Genomic DNA, 24,629 nt, shown 5'->3' with positions numbered 1-24,629 from the left:
ACTGGCATTTTCAATACTACTAGGCTACTAGCAATAGCTTCAAACTTCAAAGTAAAAATTCGGACGTTGCGAGAATCATTTAACTAAAATGAAACGACGTGGTCTCTGACTTGGTGAGTGACTAATTTTTGACGTTCCAATCACCGGTTCGGTTTTATGTTAAACCGGATAGACATTTACTAGTTACTAGTTAGTAGTTACAGCCATAAATTCTGATTCTGGTGCTCCTGCTTTTTTTTATTGAAGTCTGCGTGCTTTAGCTTTGTAAGTTGCTTTCCATTGATACTCTCTAAATCTTTACAACATTCTTCATCTGTTATTAGTTCCTAAGTATATGAACTCTCTGCTTCTTCTCTCCAGCGTTGTTCAGTTGTGTGTCGAGATGTGCTCGAAGTAGGTGACTAGGTTGACTAACTAGTGATTAGGGTTTTCTGTTCAATTTTGGCTTGTTTCTGGTGTTTTTCTTAATTGAGCTGTTTTGAACTATTGATTATTGTGAGTTCATCACACTTGGAACAGACAATAAATTTGACTACAGATCCTGTTCAATAGAGAGAGCTAACTGCAATTCTCGTGGAGAAGCCTCTGTTTTTTTAATAGTGATTAGGAAATATTGAGTTACTGTAGTATTGTTAGATTGGTTTATGCATTTCTTTTGTAGCTTTTGATGAACAATTGGTCATATGCCATTATTTTCGGTTTTATGGTCCTTATGTGATACATTACTATTAAGTGTTTATTTTGTACTCTTACTGAAATCTTGAGAGCTGTTATTTTCAGGTGGATGCAGAATTGCAGACTATACATTCTTTTTTAAGTTCTTGAGCTTGGAACAATACTTTTCTCACTCTAGTTGTTTCTGCAATCAAATGGTAACACCAATCTCTAATGCAATTTTTGTTCATGTCAGTTCAAACTCTTTCAAGTTGATTTTTGTCTAGCTTTTTCTATTGAGGATCAAACTTGTAAACACGCGATTGAAACCAACTGTAGAATGACAGATCTTGTTTGTTATTCTGTCTTTATGTTACTTTGTGTCATCTTCTAAATACTTTTACATATACCTTGCAGGATACTGGTGGGTTTGTAGATGAAGAAAGCGATGGATCTCAAGCTTCTGCACAGTCATCAAGCTCCCAGGCAGTTAGCCATTCAGATGAAGCAATGTCTCGTCCATCAGGTGTTAAGGCGGCAAAGGCCGCGAAAGCTAAAAGGACTCTGTCAGTGATTAAGAGCATGTGGGAGATTAAGCAGAAGGAATTTGAATTGAACGAGAAGCTTAGCAAGAAGACGTTGTTGGAGACTCTACTTCGAAAAACAGCGCCGCTTAGTGATCTTGAAATGGCTTTAAAGAACAAACTTATCACTGACATATTGTCAAATGCTTGAATGGTGTCTTTTATGTCTTGAAAGTTAGTCTTTTTTGTTTCGGTTAACGCTTCTTCACTTGTTTTTGTTCAGTTAGGTTATGAATCTTAAGTTGTTTGTGTTCTGTTCTAAATTGGTTTGGTTGTGCTCTGTTCTAATTGGTTTGTGTTAGTGTTCAAATGGATTGGTTTGTGTTCTGTTCTAAATGAATTTAAATTCGATTTCAGAGTTTAAAAGGATGAAGTCCATGTCGAGATGCAAGAGTTCAAGGAAGCATAAATAGCAAGTACATGCAAGTGTTGTTCTGTTTTGTGTAGAAGTATATAGGCTATGGTCGTGTGAAGATTCACTTGAGTTTGTGTGTCAAATTTTGTGAGTGTATCAAGTTTTGAGAGTGTAGAGTCTGTGTCAAGTTTTGAGAGTCAAATGTATCCCAAACACTTTCACATTTTTTTCAAATGTTTATATTTTCATAGAGGTTGTTAAAATTTAAAAGGTAAAAACCCTTCAGATGTATCCCAAACTTTTGATTTTGTATTATTTCAATTGGTAAATATGGAGATGCTTTTATTTGGTTAAAATGAAGCGACGTCGTTTAATAAAGTCAGCTGGCTTTATAACTTGATGAATGACAATTGACTAATTTTGTCCGAATCACCGGTTCGGTTTTCTCGTTTAACCGGATAGTCCTTTACTGGTTACAGCCATAAATTCCGATTCTGCTGCTCCTGCTTTTTTTTTTTTATTGAAGTCTGCGTCTGTGAGATCACGCTTTAGCTTTGTAAGTTGCTTTCCATGGATACTCTCTAAATCTTTACAACATTTTTCATCTGTTATTAGTTCCCAAGTTGCATATGAACTCTCTGCTTCTTCTCTCCATCGTTGTTCAGTTGTAATCGAAGTAGGTGCCTAGGTTGACTAGCTAGTAATTACCACCACTCAACGAAATCCATGAGGTTTTGGCGATGAATTTAGGGATTTCTGTCCAATTTTGAATTGTTTCTGGTGTTTCTCTTAATTGATTATTGTAAGATTAAGATTCATGTCGGGGAATAGTTACTCTAAGTTCATCAATCACACTTAGAACAGACAATAAATTTGACCACAGATCTTGTTCAATAGATAGAGAGCTTAAGGTTTATCTTCTTTTGTGCTTACTAAACAACTGCAATTCTCATGGAGAAGCCTCTGTTTTTTTTTATAGTGTTTAAGCAAATATAGAGAGTAGTAACTAACTGGAGTATTGTTAGATTGATTTATGCCTTTCTTTTGTGGCTTTTGATCAAAGATTGGTCATGTCTCGTGTGCCATTATTTTCGGTTTATGGTCCTTATGTGAAAGTGTTTATTTTAAATTCTTTCTCATCTAAAGTGTTGAAGAATAGTTTGATTGTTGTATTGGCCTTAAAGCATTTGTACTCTTACTGAATTCTTGAGAGCTGTTATTTTCAGGTGGATGCAGAATTGCAGACTATACATTCTTTTTTAAGTTCTTGAGCTTGGAACAATACCTTTTTCACTCTAGTTGTTTCTTCAACTAAATGGTAACTACAATCTCTAAAGAATTTCTTCAAGTTGAATTTTTGTCTAGCTTGTTCAAACTTGTAAACACGCGATTCAAAACTCATTTTACAATGACAGATCTTGTTTACTACTCTTTCTTTATACTAATTTGTGTCATCTTCTAAATATTTTTGTATATATACTTCAGGATACTGGTGGGTTTGTAGATGAAAAAGGTGAGAACAGATTATATGTTGGAAACCTGGATCTTAGAATAAACGAGTAAGTGAATCACAGCTTGTTATATTACCTCCACACCATAGATCAAAACTTTGCTCAATACCTTATAAGTTTCTCTTCGTCACAGGGCTTCGTTGATAAAAATGTTTTCTCCATATGGGAAGATCATATCAGAAGACTTCCTTTGGCACACACGCGGGCCAAAGAAAGGAGAACCTCGGGGTTATGCTTTCATTCAATACAGCCTTAAAGAGGTAACTAACAATCTGGCTCTCTTGGTTTTGCATTTGTACTTGGATGAAATTGTTTCAAGAAATGAAAAATGTTTTGATTTTGATTGAGCAATCTCCTGATTTCTACATCTAAAGTGAGCATACAGGAAGCTGAATTGGCGAAAGAGAAGATGCATGGGAGATTAGCTTGTGGTAGGCCTTTAGTGGTGCGTCTAGCTAGTGAGAAGCATCTAGAAGATTCCTCTCATGATCACTCCAAAAGATCATTACCAGAAGGAAACAGAACCAGATTTGTAAACGGGAGCAGCTCAGGACAAATGAGCCGAGACGAAAAAGTAACTGCCATTAAGAACAAACTCAAAGCTTTGGAAGAAGATGAGAAACGTGATCCCAAGAAACAGAAAATTTAAGAAAACGGTTTTCAAACACACAACTTTGGGTCTATGTGACTCTGTGACTCTGACCATTTTTCAGTTTTGGTTTGATTTGATTTGGTTTACCGGTTTAATCGAAACCAATTTTGATTTAATATTTCGGTTTGGCTCAGTGTTATATATAAAATTTGTAATGGAAAGCAAAAGTTGACGCACTAATAGGCACACTGAGTCAATTCCACTAATCACTTCCCTTTTCCACCTTTTCCTCGTCGTGAAGCAGACGCGACAAATGGCGACGAGCTTGCCATTACTCAATGTGATCGGAAACTCGTTACCGTCGTCGTCGAGACTATTTCGTCGGCGTTCGTACATTGTTTCACGCCAAGATCTACCTGAATTCTCAGCTAAATCAACCTCTTCAAGGCTTAGCTTCTCTCCTGCTTCGTTGTCGCAATTTCGTAACGGAACCGACAGGTTTCTGTCGCCGGAATCATCATCTCCGATCCGATCGGTTACTGTGAGTTCGTTGAGTACGCCTCTCATTTCTCCCAACGATGAATGGGGAACTTGGACTGCTCTCTTCGCTACTGGTGCTCTCGGTCTCTGGTACGATCATCACTCTTTATAGAACTTCGATCGTTACTTTATCTGATCGGAGATTTGAATTTTACGTTGTGTTGATTCTTAAGTGAAGTTGATTTTGTGTGATACCAATTGTGAAGTTTGAAATCGGAAATGGTGTGGGATTGATTGTATAGGTCGGAGAAGACAAAGGTCGGAGCCGCTATGAGTGGTGCGTTAGTCAGCACTCTAGTTGGTCTTGCAGCTAGTAATCTAGGGATCATTTCTTCTCAAGCTCCTGCTTTTGCTGTTGTGTTGAATTTTCTGCTTCCATTAGCTGTTCCTCTGTTGTTGTTTAGAGCTGATTTGCGTCGTGTGGTTCAGTCCACTGGAAAGCTTCTCTTGGCCTTTTTGATTGGATCAGGTATAAGGATCATAACATTCACACTATTCCTATGGTTATGCTCTTGATATTTCTGACTTTGAATTATCAGAAAAACCTGAGCCTTTGCTATTTCATAACAGTTGCCACAACGGTGGGTACAGCTCTGGCATACTATTTAGTGCCAATGAAGTCACTTGGCCCTGATAGTTGGAAGATTGCAGCTGCTCTCATGGGAAGACATATCGGTGGAGGTAACAAAAAATTCATGTCTTTGAACATCTGCATCTGTATCTTCCATTTTCTTGACGCGCCAATATTGTTCACTTATTTCTATAGTGGTGTATAAGTTGCATTGTGATTATTTTTTTTCCAGCCGTCAACTACGTAGCTATATCAAATGCTCTTGGAGTTACACCATCGGTTTTAGCTGCTGGACTGGCTGCTGATAATGTTATATGCGCTGTATATTTCACGACATTGTTTGCTTTGGGCTCCAAAATACCTGCAGAAGCTGTACCGCCACCGACTACTAGTAAGTCTGAATGTTGCTGTGATGTCTGGTTTCGTTTGATTTGGCTTCCTTTGGAATTGATCATTGAGGTTGTGTAAATATTCAGTTAGAAAGTCATTTCTATTGGATTAGATATCCAGAGGAAAATGTTCTGTTCCATTCCTTTTTCATGTCGATTCTAGCCAGTTTCTGAACTCTGACTTAGGTATTACTCTCCTATGGCAGTTGTAGATGCAGAGACGAACGAAGCTTCTGAAACTAAAAATAAAATTCCTGTGCTACTGATAGCTACTGGAATTGCTGTGTCATTAGCTATCTGCAAGGCTGGGGCTTTGCTAACAAAGTACTTCGGAATTTCGGGTGGTAGCTTACCGGCTATAACAGCGGTTGTTGTTATTTTAGCAACTGTCTTTCCGTCCCAGTTTGGTCGTCTTGCTCCATCTGGAGAAGCCATGGCTCTAATTTTGATGCAGGTATGAGACAAGAAATTCAAGAACGATGCAACCTTCTTGATATTAATCAAGCTAGTTTTCTTTCAGGTGTTCTTCACAGTGGTGGGTGCAAGCGGAAACATATGGAGTGTGATCAACACGGCGCCGAGCATATTCTTGTTTGCATTGGTTCAAATTGGGACACATCTGGCTGTGATATTGGGCATAGGAAAGCTGCTAAACATCGAGCTAAGGTTACTGCTTCTAGCATCAAATGCTAATGTCGGAGGACCCACGACCGCAGCTGGAATGGCGACGGCAAAGGGATGGAACTCGTTGATAGTTCCCGGGATTCTGGCCGGAATATTTGGGATCGCCATTGCAACTTTCATAGGAATTGCATTTGGAGTTAAAGTTCTTAAGTTCATGTGAAGATGGTAGTATAACTAAACTATGGACCTGACTCTGCTCAGTGCTCACTCTCTCTCTCTCTCTATATATATATATATATATATATATATATATATATATATATATTGATTTATATTGTAAACCCCACAAAATTTCAAGTTGGCTTAATTTGCCAAAGGGTTCCTTACTGTGTTTTATTTTGAGGCTTTGTACCTTCGAATGAATTTGTTTCATACCACGTAGCTCATTACTATCTCTTTCTATTATTTTGGGCCTTACTTGCAGGTTATGACCTCTTCTCAGTGTAGACAGTGCCGCAAGTCTTTTTCCTTTCTTTTCGTAAATACTTTTCTACTCTCCAAAACCAAAGCAACAAAATATCTAAAAGCTGCTAAGAACCATATAGTAATGTAGGAAGTACGTATAAGTTTGTCCTTGTACCATCTCAAGATTGGTGCTATTTTTCTCATTTTTTATTGACAAAATTCATTTGAGCTACAAATATGGTAAGAAAAAAAGATATTGATTTCATTTTGTTGATTTTCTACAAATATAGAAATCATTTCCAGAAAAGGAAAACAGCATCAAATTAAGCCTAGAAAACCCTAAAAACTCTGTAGAAAGAAAATGAGAAAATTTAAAAGAAAACAAAAATACCAGCAGTCATAAACGTAACAGATGACGCCATGGCATTTTTCTTACCTCTTCCTAAAATAAAATTAGGATAACAAACATAACAAACAAATCTAAACTAACATAAGAGAGATTCTATTGGAAAGAACCCAAACAAGTCTCTTACGTTATCTGTTATCATGACTCTTTGTTGTTGTTGTCGTTGGCTACCACCACTGACTGTTGTTCTTCATTAAACTTGAACCGTCGAATAACATCACCTCCATCTTCTGTGGTCTCAGACCGTCGAGTCCTTCGCTGCTGAGTCATCTCAAACCTGTTCCCACCAGTGCTCTCTTCCGGATTGTCAAATCTTCTGTTCGGAATAAATGGTCTTAAGTTGTTGTTGTCAGAATTCGGTCTTCTCATGGAATTTCCGACATAAAATCTCTGTCCAGGCCGGAACTTCCTTTCTCTGAAGCTATTATAATTCTCTCCAGCACCATTATTCCTCCCTTCAAAGAACCTCGGCGACGACATTCTGTTTCTCGGAGGTGACATATAACCCATCTCCTGATCTGCAGGAAACCGTTTCTGGAAAGGCAGCCTCACTCTTTCCGTCATCCTCTCGTCTGCTCTAAACCCACCTGGAGGAGGAGGAGGTGATCTGTTACGGCCATTCCACAAGACTGGAGAACGGCTTCTGGATCTTGACTCTGATTGCGGGTGGTGCAATCTCCTGACAACCGGAGAGCCACCTCTCTCTCTCCTATTACCACTCATCCGGTTGTGCATCCGACCAGAAAATTGGTTTGTATCAGTGTATGGGCCCCTGAATTTACGATCCCCACCATCTGGGAATCTCTTAAACCGACCTCTGTATCCACCATTTGAGAATTGCCTACGAACATAACCCTCTGGTTCTGGTTCTGGTCCTGGTCCTTGTCCTGACCCTGACTCATCAAAGCCGTTCATCATACCTCGATCATCTGCCATTCTTTTATGCCATGGACGCCCGGAACCATAAGAACCATCTTTGTAATTAGGAGGGGAGAAGCGTCGTTTGGAATCCCAACCACTAAAATACCCTCTTTGAGGACTCCGATTACGCATACGCATCCCTGACCTGTCGTCTCTCCGAGCAAACCTATCTGGACCCGTGCTCACCTCTTCATAAGTATCAGGCCTGAATCATAAAGAACCATGACTCAGTTACTAACAAATTATTAATAAGCGTTTGACCAAAAAAAAAGGCTCAGGGAAAGCAAACTTGCCTTCTCCTCTGGATTGCATCATGTGAAGGCACCTCCTTGTATGGTTTTGAACCAAAACTCCTTGAAGGAGAAGAAGAGCCCTTCTTAGGATGTGAATCGCTCATGTTTACAACAGCTTGCTTCTCTATGTCACTTCCTTCATTAGCCTGCCCAACTCTCAGTGCATCACCAGATTCACACTTAACATGACTGAAATTCTCATCTGTCAAGATTCCCTTCTCAGAACCCATAGAGTAGAATCTCTCATCCTCTGGCTCAGAACCGTAATCCAACTGTTCAACCTCTTCATTTTCTTCCCAAGGGTATGGTTCCCTCAACTCTCCATCCTCAAACTGGGAGTCATAACCAGATTGGCAATCCTTGTCATTTGTAGCAGCTGCTTCATCATTAGGCTTAGATGGTGATGAAAATTTTGTATGTTCATCTGATGCAATTACCCCATCCATACTGTGTTTACTTCCATCAAAAGGTTCGCTCCCTTTAGGGGCAATAGACTCTGTGATTTCTCCCTCTTCATCTCTTCGAGACGCTTCATCTTCTACATCACAAGGAATATTTAAATCCCAGAGAAATTTAACATCTTTAAGGCCTTCATTGTTTTTTTCAGTTGGCTCATCGGCTGATAATTTCTCTGACACCGTTACAGCTCCACTATCAGGTGCTAAAGGTTCACTTTCACTTGCTTCTACATTATCCTTTGGTCTTTCTGTTGAGGATTCATTTGAAAGAGCAATGCAGGTTTTTTTAGGTGCTATAATCCCTCCAGAGGTTACTCTGCTGTGCTCTACACTCTGCTCATCAGCCAACTCATTGCACAAATTTGTTAGAGGATGTTTCTGAGGCGCTACAATATTGCTCTTTCCTTGGCCACTCTGATCACCGGAATCAACCGCAGTATGCGAGACATCAGCAGTTCCAGCTGATGAATCGTTACCTTCAACATGAGTTGATATGGTTGAGGTATCTTGTAGCTGAACAGCAAATTCTTCAGCAGGCAGACGGTCTACAGCTGGTGCAAAATCATTACTCACATCAGTACTGCAAGCAGCATCAGCAAGTATCTTGATACCAGAAAAGTCATGAACACTGTAATCAGGCTTTTCATCACGGACGTCTGAGACCAAATTAGGGTTTAATCTCGAAACAGGTAAAACATGGTTGATCTGTGCCTTATGTTCTGAGCCTTCACGTTGAGCAGATGACCTCTTTGATGATGATGGTGATGGTGATGGAGAGCTAACCACAAATATCCGTTTCTTAATCGGAACATGCTCTACTCTTTCAACGAAATGCTGACCTAGAACAGAAACGCCAAGCTGCAATAAATAGAAAGAATAAAAACTAAAATCAAGAGACCAGAAATTTCCTAACAAAATCAAGAAAGAAAGCACAAAAAGTAAAAGAGGAACCTTTGGACGCTTTGATTCTCCTGCTACTAGTGTGTGTGTTGAACTCTTGTCTTCTGACTCAATATCTGAAGCTGCAACTCGTTTAACTAGTTTCTTGCCACGCCTTGTTGAACTTCTGCTACCTTTAGCCACCGGTTTCCAAGGAAGCTCTGGAGGGATGATAGCACCTTTATTGCTTGTCATGCTTCAATGCACTCCCACAAAACTTGATTTTTGTTTTATGAACGCTTACCTCACCTGCAAGCAATAACCTTTCATTAGTAAACCATATTAAAAAAAAAACATAAGCAAGAGCTATTGCCTACTTCTAGTATACAATAATAGAGTCACTGCAGGCAAAAAAACTTCATAGCTAGACAGTCAAGTTAAAGACTCTATGAGCCTTTACCTTAAGACAGATTGCGCTATAAGTCTGAAAAAAACCTCCAGAGTTTTGACATTAAAAGCATACAAAACAAGTATTTATTCATGTTTCTAGTCCGATTAAATCTGACTTCAGATCACTGCCCTTGGCCAAATCGAAGATTCTGGAAAAACTTGAATGGCCGCGTGAAGCCAAGATCCATTAAACTTGCCCAAAATCAGAGTATCATCGTGTCCTAATTCTATCATATAGATGAGCCAAATCAGAAGGGTAAAGGCTAGACTCATGTCCACTAAGTTCCTGAGGAAGATGAGTTAAAAAGAAATCGTTCTCATGATTAAGAGATCTCCCAAGAAAATTGCAGAAACCTAAGGGATCTTCCATGGCGAAAAGAATATTCGAAGCGTATCGCAGCCTAAGGGATCTTCCATTGACGTCCATAAGCAAAACAGATCTCTCCTTGATTGAACCAATAAACAAAGAGCAGTAGTAATCAAAGAACTTAGGGTTTTCATATACCTGAGTCTCCACCTACTTTTTATATTTCTCCTTCCTCCTCACTCAAATACAGAAACACACCACCACCGAGATCCGATTCAACTCCTCCGCCGTAATTTCACTATCCACCGCTCGAATCGATTACGTATTTATCAAACGGCTCTTCTCGGATATCAAATCCAGCGTCTCTTAAAAGTCTGGGCGATTTAAAAAGCCACAAGAACGAGATCGATGAATATTAGATCGATGAATCTACGTCTCCTCGCCGGAGATATCTTAGACTAAGAAAATTCAAAAATAAATCGTCGGCGATGCTAGGTCTTCCTCTTCCGTCGTCGTCTTCTTCTTCATAGAGAAACGATTATTTTTTTATTAAAGCTTTTTTGGGATGAACATAAGAAGAGCTTGGTGGTGGTGACCTATTACCACGTATTTATCATCCTCTTTTATACCTAAATTGCCCTCGTTTGTATCCTAATATTTACGGTTTTACCCTCAATGACGGTATTCTTTTTCGTTCTTACCATTTTGCAAAATGAGGAAATTAAATAGTAAGACATATCTCTGTATCTCTAAAAAAAGTCAATGGTCAAGAAGAGCAGAGAGTGACATGGCTAGCTTCGTGTGAAAGTTAAAACTTTTGGTGGCGGACGTGGTGGTGTTTTTGTGTTATTTGTCCCCTATACTTTCTGTTTTATTTATGTTTTAACCCCTAATTTTTTTTTATTGTAAAATGATATTTTTAATGATCTTGATGGAGATTGAAAAAGAAACAACTTCATCAAATGTTAATGATTTGTGTGATTAAAAAAAGAAAAAGATTTGGATTGTATAAATAGCTATTTTTGGTTTGATATATAGAAAATAATAATCATCGTTATATTATAATTTCAAACGTAACGGTAAAATAAAAAAGATCAAATTTATTAATGATTAGATTAAAATTTTGCACGTGTGTATTTTGATCAATGTATAGTATATAATCAAAAAAAATGTCAACGTTTAAGAAAATTACACTTGAAATAATAACAATTCTTTTTTCCTGGCTCCCGCTCTTTGTAAATAAATTTTTACCAATTATAAATTTTCTAAAAACTGAAAGTATATTTTATGAAAAAAAATATTTAATAGCTTATATAAGAAAAAGTTTTGCTACTGAAAATATCATATGCTTAGAACTTATTTCCTGTGTGTAAATAATGATATAATACAATAAAGTCGACACAGAACTAGATACTTTAAAATTTCGAGATGTTCCGATTCGAATTACCTCGAGAAACAATTATCCGGATCTGAATTTGTTGATATTATAAATAACAAAAACTAATTACAATATAAATATATAATACAAAAATAAATATGAAGATGAACATCCAGAGATCTTAATCTTTAAATCAAAATACATGGTCTTTTTCAAGATTTATATAATCTATTTTGTATAGTTTTAGAAAATATTGTTCTCATATTATGTGACTTATATAAAAAAAATTAAATACAAAGATATACTTTCATAAATCTTATATAATATGGATATCTATATCCATGGATATTATAACATTTGGGTGAATCCATATGTTATTAAAAAAAATGTTTAAATAAGAATAATGAAAATTTTACCTTACTATTTGCTGTTTTTTTGTGATATTATCTCTTTCTCGAAAGTTCCGGTATCTAGAATATTTAGAAAAAATATATATTAAAACAAATCATCTATGTAATAGTTTTATATTAAATCATAAATCTTTTACATGATTATGTCGAGATAATAATCATGCGGAGACTAAAGAAGAGAAGAAGAGATTTCTTGAGACTATATTTCTTACCAACTCATAAGCACTAATACACCTATGTATGGCCACCCCCTCACTAGATTGATCACTTATATATATCTCAACATTACCAAGTTTTTGATTAGTCAAAGGAATCTAAGATTACCAATTTTCAAGAATTAAATTGCTATAATGAATATAAAAGTTTATCAAATGATTTCTAAACTTTCATAGGTTGAAATGTTATTCATGTTCAAACCTTAAAATTATGAATTAGAATTTGAATGGACTATGTTTTAATGACATGTTGCAATAAACTTACTGGTAAAAAGGTAAACAACTTTTTCTTACCAATTATGATTTCAAATGTATATCTAAATATTAATGGAGTAAACATATTTTATAGTCAAATAAGAATGTATCATATTTAAAAGTCTAATACTAATGTTACCATGATTTTGATAGATACAAAGATGATAAAAATTAATTATCAAGTACCAATTACATATGTTACCGTGATTTTGATAGATACAAAGATTATAAAAAATACTTATCAAAATACCAAATACAAATGTTACCGTGATTTTGATAGACACAAAGATGATTAATAAAAATTATCAAATACCAATTACAAATGTTAACGTGATTTTGATAGATACACATATTATAAAAGGTAACTGTCAAATACTAAATACAAATGTTACCGAGATTTTGATAGGTACAAAGATTATAAAATAACTTAACATATACCAAAAACAAATGTTACCGTGATTTTGATTTTGATTTTGATAAACACAAAAATTATAAAAATTTACTATTAAATACCAATTACAAATGTTACCGTAATCTTAATAAAATTAAATAAATAAAAGTCGACTATATAATTAAATGTAACCTCCTCTCATGCTCAAGATCAAAACATTTAATATGGTTTGTTCCTAAGTATCACTCGAACCATAGACCTGAAATATTTTACCAATTGAGCTATTAACGCTTGGTTATTACAATATTTTTGACATTATACAAGTTTTTCATCATATTTTCATATTAACTTTCAAAAATACAATAACAATAATTGAAAACCACCATCTTTTTGTTGACAATTTTGAAACCTTCGAAGTGTAACCCGACTTCAATCCAGGGTACCATGTTGGAATGGCTCTCTAATGGCGGGTTTGGTTGGGTTGGATTTTCCGTGTTAATACGGAGGTAACGACTACTACTCCTATCCATGAAATTGGCGGTTCAATAACACGCACTCATCTAGTCATGTCAACATTGCACTAAAAGCAGGAGCTTGGACAACTATGGGCACTCTGTCTCAAGCGCATTCTTACGGCATCAAGGAGATTTATGTGCTCACCGACTATCAAATTTTAGTCAACTTGTTGAACTCTTGGGCACTCTACACTCAACTTGTTGATCATAATTTTATCAAAGTTTATGAAAATTAAGATAAACATCAGTGAAGCATACGGCAGATTTGCATATATAGGCATGAAACTTTGATAAAATTATGAGTCGGCATTACCGATTTATGTCATCTCTTGCTTTTGAATACCTAAAACAACATTTACGTCATAATTAACGAAGTCGATAGCAAAATGATATTTTTGTTATTTTTTCACATTAAACTATCAAAGACAAAGACAATAACAATAAATGAAAAGTCAACGTATTATATTGCACTTGCGTAACAAAACAAAATATGAATTGGAATCTCCGACCAAAGTAGCATTTAATTCTGTACTACCAGAGAGGATCCATGACCAAAGGACTACAATTATTCCACTCCAATAGCCACGGAAATAGAAACTAATGTCACTTTTGGACCTTTTTAATAAAGAGAATTTGATATGATTGGGAATGTGTGAAAGTGTAACGACCTAGTTTAATATGACTTGGCAAAGATTGCAACTTCTTCTGCTGGATTTCCAGTCATTAGGCATGTTTTGGTCCCTTGAGTTTGTTCAAACGGGAAACAACGAATGGTTGCTCCGGTTTCTTCTTTTACTCTTTGCTCATCTGCGTCACTGGCTGACCAAGGACCTCTTGCCCATTTCCCTGATGAAATTGCGTCTTTGAGCTCAGCGTATGAGTTTACATCCACAATGTTACTGCACAATATCAAAATTTGAGCATGTGCTAATTAATACCATTTATTGAGTAAGTTTGTGGGAGAAAGATAAACAAAAAGAGTACCTGTCTCTGAATGATAACGCCTTCTCTAGAAGAGATGTTTGGATCTCATCCAACTTCTCTTTTACATACGCCACTAATGTTGATGGCTCCATTGATATTCCAAAAACTTTTCCTGCCTTTCCTGGTACATCCCTCCTCGAGACTACGACACTGTTACTAGATACATCGCGTGGACCAATTTCAATCCTTAGAGGGATTCCCTACAAACCAAAGGTTCAAACCAAATGTAAATTATAAGAGCTTGAAATATCACGAAAATCTTTTCACTCCAGAAAATGATTCTAGTGTGTGTTTTTTTCTAAGATAGTTACGAACCTTCATTTCCCAGAAATTGAACTTCCATCCTGGGGTTCTTTGATCTGTGTCATCAAGTTTAACTCTAACACCAGCAGTTTGGAGAGCTTCTTTCACTGATGATGCAGCACTGAGAACTCCTGTTTTCTCAGTGTCCTTTTTCCAAATAGGTACAATTACTACCTTCAAATAAAGAAAAGAGAGGATTCAATCTCAAGTCTCTCATCACTTCCTAAAGATAATCACTACAGCTCCCGTTTCCCCATAACAAATTCTCTTTAGCTAGCAAATCGAACTTCAGATTAAAGCAAAGAAAACTGCTTAAGAAAGATAAACCTGTATTGGAGCTATCTTGGGAGGAAGCATGAGACCAGTGTCATCTCCGTGAGTCATGATAATGCCACCAACAAAACGTGTACTGACTGCCCATGATGTCTGCCACACATGTTGCCTTTCTCCATTCTCATCTGCAAACTGGCATCATCATTACGTCATTTAACATTCTTTCATGATGAAGTTGCAAAACGAAGATGTGACTAAATGAACCAGTAGGCACCAATACTATCGTCACTAAAAAAATGAGAGAACTAAACTCCAAACAAATTCAAGTCTCGATAAGCATGACATACTTGTGAGACAATAATAGTTCTGTACCTGAGTTCCAAAGGCACGAGAAAAGTTCTGGCCTAAATTGTGGCTAGTACCAGCCTGCAAAGCCTTCCGATCTCCCATCATAGCCTCAATAGTATAGGTTATATCAGCACCAGCAAAAGTCTCTAACTTTGATTTTCGACCTGGAATAACAGGAATTGCAGTTTGCTCAAAAGCAAATCTGGTGTAGATCTCGATCATCTGTTTCGCCTGCAATACAAAACTAATCATTTGTCACAGGAGAGTACCACAAAAAAAATCTCCACAAGTTGACCACAGCTCTATAGAGAACAAACCTCCTTTTCTGCCTCCTCAGGAGTGGCATGAGCAGTATGACCCTCTTGCCATAGAAATTCAAGAGTCCTAATAAATGGTTTCGTCCGCATTTCCCATCTAGTGACATTGGCCCACTAAATCGCAGAAAGAAGAAAAACATAACCAGGAACAGTCATAAATACCAGATTTTTCATACAAAGAATGATAAACAATTGAATGTCTGTCCAGACCTGATTAATCATGAGAGGAAGATCACGATAGCTGTGAATCCACTGGGTAAACATATGATTCACTATGGTTTCACTAGTAGGCCGAACCTGCCACAACCTCAACAAGTGCAACAATCAAACCCAAAACCTTAGGCAAAGAATTTTCACAATTCTAGCTTTGTGGTAAAACATAATAACGCCAGAAAAATGCCTACCACAAGTTTCTCCTCAAGTTCTTTTCCTCCTCCAACAGTAACAAGAGCTAGTTCAGGACTAAATCCCTCAACGTGTGAAGCTTCTTTCTCAATAAACGAGTATGGTATAAACTGCACAAAAGACCAAACCATCACTATAAATCCCAATGTGACATAAGAGCATAAGAAAGAAGATGAATTTCACCAACAAACAAATTTGGATTATGATTAATCTATAATTAACCAAGAACACAAGTGTTTCATCAGTCTTATACTAACTCTATACTAAATTCTACTTCTATTAACAAACTAAACCAGCTTAAAGCTAATTTTCTGAATTTCAGCTTGAAACAGTACCTGTGGGAAGTACATGTTGCTATGACCAGTCTCTTTGAACTTCACATTCAAATAATCCTGCATCAACAATTCACAACGAAAATTGAGGCGATACGAAGAAACATCAACATTCAAAATCAATTTGAATCCACAATTTTTTCACCTGAATCGCTTCCCAGATCGCGTAACCATAAGGACGAATGACCATAGTACCACGAACCGGACCATAATCCGCGAGTTCAGCACTAGCTATAACATCAAGATACCAAGCATTAAAGTCCTGTGAGCGAGGCGTAACGGCTCGGTCTGACCTAAGCCGGTCAACCTCCGACGACTTAGTCTCCGGCGAAGCAGTACCACTCGGCGCCGTCGCGAATCCGGAAAGAGGTCTGTTCCGTAGACATACGGTTCGCCGGAGAGTGGCTGGATAACGAGTGGTGGCGGGAAATAGAAGCGAAGTGAGTGAAGGGAGTCTCAGAGACGACGACACCATTTATCCACCTTTCAGAGAAGTTTTGTGGTTTTTTCTTTTTTTGCTGCTTAAAGGTCATACAAGTTTGTTTCTTAGAGATGATGATGACTGTGAAAACAAACTCTCACAGTCTCCTCGTAAACTCGTTGTGTGGATAAGCCCATTAAGTTTTATTAATTGGACCTATAAGCCCAATAAAGTGAGAGTCTGGGTTCTTTTACATTTCTTGCCCGTTGGACTGGACACATAAAACTTAATATTAATACTCAAGCCATTACATTGTTAGTTGTTATCATAATACTAACAAAATACAAAATTGATTTATTTTTTCTAGCTTTTTAAGCAACAATTTACTCTTCTAATACAAGAATCCACATTGATATAAATAAGTTATTGTGTAAACTATTAAAACTAACCATTTATAAACTCTCGAGAAACTCATGCTTGGTTTACCTTTCAACAAGAGCCATTTTTTTTTTTATATTGCTTCATGCTTGATCCCTAAGAAGAATTATTTTTCAAATAATCTCTATATTGTCTGTATAATATATTTGAAGATGAACCACACCAAACCATATTGAAATACATCGCATATTTTCTTAAGAATATATTGACTTATTAGTGCTCCAATAATATAATGCACTAGGCCTACATGGCCACATTTTTCTAACCATCTTACATTTATTGCAAGCGTGTGTAAGTCTTTTGTTACTTTCTTTTCTTGCAGCTACTAGGTACTTCAGATCAAGTGAAAGATATACCAACGTCAACTGCATAAGATGTGTGAGTCATAAATGAACTTTTCAGTTTATTCAAAAAACAAAGCATTAAAATTCTCTAACTAAATGAATGTAACATTTATTTCATATGAATGTATAATGTAATGTGGTCATCAGGAAAGTTGGTTACATCACAAATTCAGATAGGACCAGGAAGTGTTAAGACCTCGTAGCATTTCGAATGAATAAATGAAAATTTCGTTTTTTATTTATATATTTGGTAACATTACATACTTGGCTTGATCAAAAAGTTTATCTCAATTTGTTCTATGAAGAAATTATGGATAAAATTTTGTCTATGTGATTTTTCTTGGAAAACAATCTAACAATCCAATCAAACACTCAACACGGTATTAGTTGCGTATATTAGAAAGAAATCATCTTAATTAACAAACAAGAGGTTAAGAAGAGAGGTCTTTCAAAAAGATTTTGCATAATTTTAGCCGCAAACAGCTTGCACCAAACAATAATAATATTATCTTTTTCTAATGACCAGGTTTGTTATATTTCATATATGCCTTAAAATATTCCAAGGACACGGATTTTACAAGTCTCGCGTAAAGATGGATACTTTATAAGCATAATATAAAATAAGAACATCGAATGCCATCGGATATGGACCCATCGAATGCCAACTTTTATTAGTGTTAAAATAATTGAACTATAAGGTCCATGACCACAAAAGTCGCCATACATTGTTTCCTCTAAGTATACTAGTATTGTTTAGCTTATATTCTCACCAACACATTCACTCACGTTAAAACTGAGTCCAATCATAAATTTTTATCACACGCATATATACAATATGATTATCTGTAAGAAAGAATTTCATATCCAACATGACAAGTTACAATACCATGTAGTAATTCACTTGTTAATAGTCTAATAAAATAATTCATAGGTATGAGGTCTAAGAATCACATTATTTGTCAAGTTGTTATTGCTCCACCTGCGAGATTCTTTTGCAAAATTTCCTCAGATATTACATCTTTTTAAGGCATAAATTCTATGATATCTTCGTGATTCTAAGATATATTACAAAATATAGAATATTAAAGAACCCAATCACTCTTTCTTTTATTATTAGAAAAACATAAAAGTCTTTTTTTTTTCTTTGTTACATAAGATTCCTACACTTTTCGAAATGGAAAATCACAATGATAATAATATCAGAATAATCTCGAAAATTAATAATAATATGGTAATAATAAGAAGAAAAAAAAGAGTGTGTGAAGTTAACGCCAAGCGGATGCGACAGTGAGTGCCCGTCCCATCCAACCAAAGCACACACCTCCGTTATCTTCTTTAACGGTAAAGCCCGGGTGGACTCGGTTTCCACGACTCTTCATCGACTCCGCTATCTTCTCACTCAATGGCATTAACTCAAACCCAGCCATGCTCATCCGCATTCGCCATTTCCCGAACACCTCGCACCGCTCTATACGATCGATTCCTTCGCACGCCACCGCGTTTACTAGCTTCCGGCCAATTCCTTCCTCAACTTTGGCACGGTCGGAATTCGTACTAGGAACCGTAGACTCGACCGACTCAAGCAACGCACCGTAACACGCGCATGACTCACTCACTCTCCCTAAAAACGGCGCCGTATTCGAATTCATTTCTTGCTCCACTAGAGTAACCACGCGCGGTTTAAGTCCCTTCACGCGCCGGAGAAGTTCGTCTCTTGGATTCTCCGTGCATACGCTTTCGTCGGGAACACGATAAAGCTTGAAAGCTAAGTTCACAGCCAAAGTCTCGTCGGGATCACACCCGAGAGATTCACGATTCAGATCACCGAGTCGTAAACTCGTCACCACGTTGAAACTTACGGAGATACCGAGTCGATCACCGAGTTGGCTCAACAAATCTCCGACGGCTTTTAACCTCTCTTCTCCACCGTCATCGACTAAACATCCGTAAACGTTGTTCGCCACGGCGGTGATCTTAACCACCGGAGAATTCTGACTCTGACTTTTACCATTCCGGCGCGTGGATAATGTACGGAGAAGGTTAACGTATTGTCCACCTTCTCCGATATCGAAATCGATAACGTGCGGTATCATCATTCCACCGTCGTTGTTATCGGCGGCGTCGAGAATGGCGAGATTCGCGGCCTCGAAACCGAGTTTGAAACAAGGAGAGAGCTCGTAGAGCAATTGAGTCGAGATTAAATGCTCCTTCCCATACAATTCCGTCACTGGAGAAGCTATCCTCGATCGAAGCGCAGCCACCATGAAATCAACAAGCTTCTCCTCTGAATTCCTCTCAAGATTAGGCGTTTGAGAAACACGCGCCAAAATCTCCGTCGCTATCTCTGTTTTCCCTTCCGCGATCGCCGTCGCGATTTCCATAACCGTTTGCCTAGAACATACCGATGTCGTCGTCGAAGCTGTAGAAGGCGAAGAAGACGAAGAAGAAGAGCTCGGTGAAAAAGACAAAACCGGGTTCGGGTTCGGGTTCGGAGTCACGAGATTTTGAATCCAATCGGAATTTGAATTTGTTATAACTGACACGTCATCATCACCACCACTCTCATCGTCATCATCTAAAAGCTGTTTCTCAAGCTCTCTTAAACTATTCAACATGTTCTCCGATTCATGAACCCGGTTTTGAACCGGTTCAATACACGGAACGCCGGTTAATGTTGGATAATTATTAATACCCGACCCGATTCCCATTCGGATCCCACCAAATAAACCGTAATCCGATTGTTGCTGTTGCGTCTGAGACCTGGGAACCGGTAAACCGTAACGCTGAGATGAACCAGAACCACCAAACAAACTCATATCATTCACCGACGTGAGATCAATCATCGGCGACGGAGATTGAAAATTCTGATAATTTCGAGGCTTCACAGACCTTGAAAGAAAAGCGTTGAGAGCTGCTTGACTATAAAACGGTTGTTGTTGTTGTTGTTGTTGATGTTGCTGAGCCGCTTGAAAATCTGCTAAAGTCCTTTTCCCGGAGAATCCATTACCGCCGGCGACTCTGTTTCCGATCTGATCAAAGAAGATTCCAGGAATCTGGTTTCTATACGTCGTCTGAGGATTATTGTTACCGACGTTGATAACAGTTCCTGGACCTCCAGGTATAGATCTACCACCACCACCGCCGTAAAAATCCGACCCACCACCACCGCCGGAGAAACCAGATTCCATTTTTTATTATTCTCTCAAAAGCTTCAGAAAGAACAGATCAGATTTCAAAAAATTTACTGAATTATGAAACGCATGATAATATGGAACGAGAGAAGAGAGAGAGATTAGATACTCTGAGAAATTTAGAGAGAGAAAAGAAGAAGTTGCTTTCTCTTATGGCATTTTGAGGTGATAGTGACGATATATAAAAGGAAAGAGTAAGAGGCTTTATAACCGTCCGATTAGATATTTAAATTTACGTTATTAACCTTTAGAAAATAAACAGACGGTGAGGATTCGTTGTTGAGACTCCCAAACACCTGCATCTGTCTTGTTTCGACGGCAATAGTTTCATCACCGTTTTCTAACCGAATGTTTTCTGTCATTTACGAAACTTGAGCTATGATTACGACACGTGTCTGTTAATGGAAAGATCTGTGGCGTTGGATTGTGATCACAGTCTGTTACGTTATAAACTCTGTGTGGTGTATGTATGTAACTGAGTTTGAGTTTGGTCTTTTCCAAATATTTTCAGTGCTTGGGCTTGTGGATGCCCTTTGTTTCCTTTCTTTTTTAACTCTTTTTGTGTAATTTTACTTCACAAGATTACCGGCTAATCTCACTAGGATCATAGGCCACGTGTCGGTCACTTACTTGCATAATTTTCTTTGCTTTCCTTAATTTGTTAACTTGGGTAAGTTCTCGAATATTTATGTTACCGTAATTGAATTCGAGTTATTAAATTATTTAGTAACCATTATGAAAGAAATTAATAAAATCGACAACTGTAAATTACATTCGAGTAACTCTATAGTCACAATTACGGTAACAAATACTCTGTACAGTATTTAAAATTCATGAAATTTACATTTTTGATCTCATTAAAAAATAGATAAGTTTTGAGGAATATTACGTATGTCCTGAAATATCCGTTTTCTTCAAAACATTACTGTAAACAACTGTGAGTTTGTAATTTATGTTCTTGATTGTTAATTTTTTGAATAAACTTATGACTTTAGATTATTTTCTTATAGTCTCATCAAAATTGAAAAAAAATTTGATCATCGAAAAAACTCGAATGAGACAACAGAATAGACGGTCAAAACACGAGGTCAAATAGATCAAGTGAATTAAATGTGAAAATTGCGTCAGCAGATCGAACAAAACAAAAGTTAAATGACGATTATAATGAATATTTTTTACTTATCATTTTGGATGATTGATTTTTCCTCCAAACAAAGTTGTATTCATTGAAAAAAACAATTCATACAATAGTTTTTAAAAAATGGCAGTTGATTATAATTGAACCGCACATCACCGTTGAATACCGCTTCACAAATAAATAAAAAGTACAGAATAATTACAAAATGCGGATAATGTAGATAAACCACACTCCAATGCATATTCGCATGTCACTATTCATAGCCTAAATTTATGATAACATATATTTTCGACATAATTATAATAATTTTGATAATTTTATTCGATTTAGATGATTAAAATTATCATTAAATTAATTCTACAATATAAAACACAACACAAAATAATAAATTCAACAAACAAGATACTTTAATACTTATTCTTCTTCAAATTCATTGATTTAAAACTTCAATGTTTCCAACTTTCCATATCTTAGAAAAATAATTCTTATTCAATTCTATTTATGAAATAAAGAAAGTTAATCTTTTCTTTCCTTTGCACAACTTAACATTTAATCTATCTCCACTTACTAATGTAATATATATGGTTTAGGAAATTTCCGTGACAAAAAAAAAAGAAGAAGAACTCAATTTTGGCGTATCCATTGAACTTAAAATAAAGCCCTAGAAAATAGGAGAAAATAACAAAAACATGCCACTTGGGTTACAAAGTAGCATCAGATTTTCACATGCAAGTGCGATGTTTCCGTTCGTACCCTTCTTTTTTACCTCTTCCGATAAAACATAAAACACTGTCACCATGCAACTTTTAAATTGTAGTTTTTTTTTTTGCGAAAGGTTAAATTGTAGTTCTATACAAAAAAAAAAAAAACTAATTAATCCCAATTCAAAACAGGCTACTAAAAGCGAACGTGTTTTATTTGGAAAACCGTATTAATTTTCTTGATAACGAAAAACTATTAAATTGTGTTTATATTCGTCACTTTTATTGCATGGATTTTATCTTATTCGAGTTGCAAGAATTCATTTTCAAAGCCATCAGCACGAAAATTATGTTCTTATGGTCATAATCAGGTTGACCTTTAAGAAAGAAAAAAAGGATCGCCGGCACTATAGTATAATACTCATATACTAAGCTATCTCGAATTTTATAAAGCTCTCATTTTTTTCGTTCTTCTTCAAACAATAATTGGTTATTTTATTTTATAATAGCCCTACCTTCCATAACTTTGCCAACGTATTTAAAATATGTATAACACAGAAGAAAATGGATTACAAAAATAAAATAAAATAAAAATAGGTTTCAAATTGCCTATGAGAACGAAGGGGACCCCCAAACTTGTAGAAGCAAATTGCCACTTTTAACAACTTGTTGGCCCTATCGAAAATCCAAAAGCTACTTAATTAATATTCAAAGCAAATATTTAGAAACAATTGAAAATAGAAATTATGGGCACAGGGGGACTAAAAGAGTTATAGGTTTGTTCATGCACTTTCTAAGAAAAGGTTTGAACCACAAACTTATATGTCTCAAGATGTAATTAATTGATGTACTTAATTGGATATATATATTTTGACGTATATTTAACATAGTCTCGAGATGCTATTGATTTGAACATTTCAATCAATTTCTTATAGATTTATTTAGGTCTTTCAAACAAATATTAAATCTAGAAACATAAATGCAAATATGATATTGTTGATCCTTATATTTTTCAACATATAATTCATAATGTGATCCGGCTGATAATATTCTACGGGATATTGAATTTCGAGTAAGGCGTAATTTTATTGTATTTATTAGTTATGAAACATGATATGGTGTAAATAAAATATCAAAAAAACTAATGAAATAATGAAATAATATACAAAATAAAATTTTGGTAAAAAACATTACCTCTGTTTCAAAATAATGTATATTCTAGGAAAAAGTTGTCTTAAACATACAAACCATAAAATGAGTTGTAAACTTCAAGAAAAAATACTTAAATAGTTTTGGTTTATAATTAATAGAAAATATCACCAAAAAAACAATACATTTATAATCAACTTTTAGTATGTTTTTAATATGTGTGAAAACTAAAAATTTATTGACAGCTAAGGAACATGTAATTTATTGACATATGTAAATTGAATATATTCTTATACTATTACATAGTTGTTGGAAAGAGAAGATGATCTTTTCTCCTAAAACATTAAATATATATTAAGAAAACTGAAATAATATTTAAAATCGATTTCTAATTGGTCGTTAACCTTTTAGCTTTCCTTAATTCAAACGTTTCAACATGTACATCTTTCTTAACAACGCTTTAATTTCGTTGAGTTGAAACAGTAAAACATTAATTTTGTGCGTGTTATGTTGAAAATAGCTAGGGAACATCATGAAAATTGGAGACGACAAAAGGAAGAAGAGAATTCGTCAGCTTCGAGTCCATTAAATAATGCAAATTCTGTTTTGCATATTTACATTAAACTCTTGTCCGCAATGATAGATTTACATACGGATTGGTCGTTAATGATGTAAAATCACAGCTTAGCATAAATAAAACCACAGATTTTTTTTTTGACATTTCTTGGTAGGTTGCGTGAAGGCAAAAACCTAATGAGTAAAATATTCGCTTAGCAACTATATCACCAATAATACTTTCCACCTTAAATTTCTATTTTAAATCTTGACCACTTTAGTTTTATTTTTCTTAATGGTTTTTGTGAAAAAAATTAGCATAGTTGATCAGCACGTGTCCTACTTATGCCTTGCCTAACTCGATTCTTCTCCACCATATATAATAAGGGGTTGTTAACACAAATACGGAGTTCCAACCATTACTTTTTCTGTTATTAAGAAGTTCCAGCTTTATTTAGTTGTATTTTGTGTATATCGTAATCTTCTTCATGCATGTTAAGTTAATATTGGTTGGTAAAGATATGTAGACAAATATATCATTATGCGAGCAACAATTAAAGTATGTAG

The 24,629-nt window shown here is 36.0% G+C and overlaps 6 protein-coding genes across 12 annotated transcripts; 3 read left to right on the top strand and 3 right to left on the bottom strand.

Moving 5' to 3' along the window:
• The first annotated feature begins 213 nt into the window (after nucleotides 1-213).
• On the top strand, nucleotides 214-1,875 carry AT5G52547 (uncharacterized protein). 4 transcript variants are annotated; one of them, NM_001085277.2, is made up of 3 exons: nucleotides 214-264; nucleotides 781-872; nucleotides 1,072-1,849. In NM_001085277.2, the coding sequence occupies exons 2-3, from the start codon at nucleotides 870-872 to the stop codon at nucleotides 1,387-1,389; spliced, it is 321 nt and encodes a 106-aa protein (NP_001078746.1). In that variant the 5' UTR covers nucleotides 214-264; nucleotides 781-869; the 3' UTR covers nucleotides 1,390-1,849. The 4 variants fall into 4 exon arrangements, with proteins under 4 accessions (NP_001078746.1, NP_974928.1, NP_001318789.1 ...); NM_203199.2 differs by lacking the exon at nucleotides 214-264 and adding an exon at nucleotides 275-393 and having other exon boundaries at nucleotides 1,072-1,875; NM_001344999.1 differs by lacking the exon at nucleotides 214-264 and adding an exon at nucleotides 275-405 and having other exon boundaries at nucleotides 1,072-1,875.
• Nucleotides 1,876-2,107: 232 nt separating this feature from the next.
• AT5G52545 (RNA-binding protein-like RNA recognition motif protein) lies at nucleotides 2,108-3,931 on the top strand. Of its 2 annotated transcripts, none has more exons than NM_148120.5 (5): nucleotides 2,108-2,149; nucleotides 2,820-2,911; nucleotides 3,079-3,152; nucleotides 3,238-3,364; nucleotides 3,479-3,931. In NM_148120.5, exon 5 carries the CDS (start codon nucleotides 3,514-3,516, stop codon nucleotides 3,751-3,753), a length of 240 nt encoding a protein of 79 aa, NP_680425.4. In that variant the 5' UTR covers nucleotides 2,108-2,149; nucleotides 2,820-2,911; nucleotides 3,079-3,152; nucleotides 3,238-3,364; nucleotides 3,479-3,513; the 3' UTR covers nucleotides 3,754-3,931. The 2 variants fall into 2 exon arrangements, with proteins under 2 accessions (NP_680425.4, NP_001332099.1); NM_001344998.1 differs by having other exon boundaries at nucleotides 2,116-2,149; nucleotides 3,490-3,931.
• On the top strand, nucleotides 3,932-6,284 carry AT5G52540 (keratin-associated protein, putative (DUF819)). The gene is made up of 6 exons (NM_124633.3): nucleotides 3,932-4,326; nucleotides 4,479-4,705; nucleotides 4,807-4,917; nucleotides 5,040-5,198; nucleotides 5,403-5,650; nucleotides 5,717-6,284. Exons 1-6 carry the CDS (start codon nucleotides 4,010-4,012, stop codon nucleotides 6,038-6,040), a joined length of 1,386 nt encoding a protein of 461 aa, NP_200067.1. The 5' UTR covers nucleotides 3,932-4,009; the 3' UTR covers nucleotides 6,041-6,284.
• Nucleotides 6,285-6,444: 160 nt separating this feature from the next.
• On the bottom strand, nucleotides 6,445-10,582 carry AT5G52530 (dentin sialophosphoprotein-like protein). Of its 3 annotated transcripts, none has more exons than NM_001203594.2 (4): nucleotides 9,703-10,582; nucleotides 9,315-9,551; nucleotides 7,906-9,221; nucleotides 6,445-7,817 (listed from the first exon to the last, which is right to left on the bottom strand). In NM_001203594.2, the coding sequence occupies exons 2-4, from the start codon at nucleotides 9,495-9,497 to the stop codon at nucleotides 6,830-6,832; spliced, it is 2,487 nt and encodes an 828-aa protein (NP_001190523.1). In that variant the 5' UTR covers nucleotides 9,498-9,551; nucleotides 9,703-10,582; the 3' UTR covers nucleotides 6,445-6,829. The 3 variants fall into 3 exon arrangements, with proteins under 3 accessions (NP_001190523.1, NP_200066.1, NP_851176.1); NM_124632.4 differs by having other exon boundaries at nucleotides 10,198-10,582; NM_180845.1 differs by having other exon boundaries at nucleotides 6,476-7,817; nucleotides 10,214-10,572.
• A 2,949-nt stretch (nucleotides 10,583-13,531) lies between these two features.
• On the bottom strand, nucleotides 13,532-16,692 carry OVA6 (Class II aaRS and biotin synthetases superfamily protein). Its single transcript, NM_124631.4, has 10 exons — nucleotides 16,271-16,692; nucleotides 16,129-16,185; nucleotides 15,793-15,903; nucleotides 15,599-15,685; nucleotides 15,389-15,502; nucleotides 15,096-15,302; nucleotides 14,778-14,915; nucleotides 14,463-14,624; nucleotides 14,148-14,347; nucleotides 13,532-14,062 (listed from the first exon to the last, which is right to left on the bottom strand). Exons 1-10 carry the CDS (start codon nucleotides 16,598-16,600, stop codon nucleotides 13,837-13,839), a joined length of 1,632 nt encoding a protein of 543 aa, NP_200065.1. The 5' UTR covers nucleotides 16,601-16,692; the 3' UTR covers nucleotides 13,532-13,836.
• A 1,678-nt stretch (nucleotides 16,693-18,370) lies between these two features.
• SCL8 (SCARECROW-like 8) lies at nucleotides 18,371-20,696 on the bottom strand. Its single transcript, NM_124630.5, has one exon. The coding sequence runs from the start codon at nucleotides 20,514-20,516 to the stop codon at nucleotides 18,594-18,596; it is 1,923 nt and encodes a 640-aa protein (NP_200064.3). The 5' UTR covers nucleotides 20,517-20,696; the 3' UTR covers nucleotides 18,371-18,593.
• Between the last annotated feature and the right edge of the window lie 3,933 nt (nucleotides 20,697-24,629).

Source organism: Arabidopsis thaliana, chromosome 5 (genome assembly GCF_000001735.4).
Source record: "Arabidopsis thaliana chromosome 5, partial sequence".
Lineage (NCBI taxonomy): Eukaryota > Viridiplantae > Streptophyta > Magnoliopsida > Brassicales > Brassicaceae > Arabidopsis > Arabidopsis thaliana.
This window is presented reverse-complemented; position numbering and strand designations above follow the sequence as displayed.

What these genes read in the sequence shown, in the direction of transcription:
- SCL8 (NM_124630.5), bottom strand. Translation starts at nt 20,516, where the DNA reads ATGGAATCTGGTTTCTCCGGCGGTGGTGGTGGGTCGGATTTTTACGGC.
- AT5G52530 (NM_001203594.2), bottom strand. Translation starts at nt 9,497, where the DNA reads ATGACAAGCAATAAAGGTGCTATCATCCCTCCAGAGCTTCCTTGGAAA. An exon ending in GAGAATCAAAGCGTCCAAAG is followed by an intron (nt 9,222 to 9,314) that starts GTTCCTCTTTTA and finishes TATTTATTGCAG; the next exon opens with CTTGGCGTTTCTGTTCTAGG. An exon ending in GATGCAATCCAGAGGAGAAG is followed by an intron (nt 7,818 to 7,905) that starts GCAAGTTTGCTT and finishes TTTATGATTCAG; the next exon opens with GCCTGATACTTATGAAGAGG.
- AT5G52545 (NM_001344998.1), top strand. An exon ending in CTGGATCTTAGAATAAACGA is followed by an intron (nt 3,153 to 3,237) that starts GTAAGTGAATCA and finishes TCTTCGTCACAG; the next exon opens with GGCTTCGTTGATAAAAATGT. An exon ending in TTCAATACAGCCTTAAAGAG is followed by an intron (nt 3,365 to 3,489) that starts GTAACTAACAAT and finishes GTGAGCATACAG; the next exon opens with GAAGCTGAATTGGCGAAAGA.
- AT5G52540 (NM_124633.3), top strand. Translation starts at nt 4,010, where the DNA reads ATGGCGACGAGCTTGCCATTACTCAATGTGATCGGAAACTCGTTACCG. An exon ending in GGCCTTTTTGATTGGATCAG is followed by an intron (nt 4,706 to 4,806) that starts GTATAAGGATCA and finishes ATTTCATAACAG; the next exon opens with TTGCCACAACGGTGGGTACA. An exon ending in TGTACCGCCACCGACTACTA is followed by an intron (nt 5,199 to 5,402) that starts GTAAGTCTGAAT and finishes CTCCTATGGCAG; the next exon opens with TTGTAGATGCAGAGACGAAC.
- OVA6 (NM_124631.4), bottom strand. Translation starts at nt 16,600, where the DNA reads ATGGTGTCGTCGTCTCTGAGACTCCCTTCACTCACTTCGCTTCTATTT. An exon ending in CGATCTGGGAAGCGATTCAG is followed by an intron (nt 16,186 to 16,270) that starts GTGAAAAAATTG and finishes TTGTTGATGCAG; the next exon opens with GATTATTTGAATGTGAAGTT. An exon ending in GCAACATGTACTTCCCACAG is followed by an intron (nt 15,904 to 16,128) that starts GTACTGTTTCAA and finishes TCTTTTGTGCAG; the next exon opens with TTTATACCATACTCGTTTAT.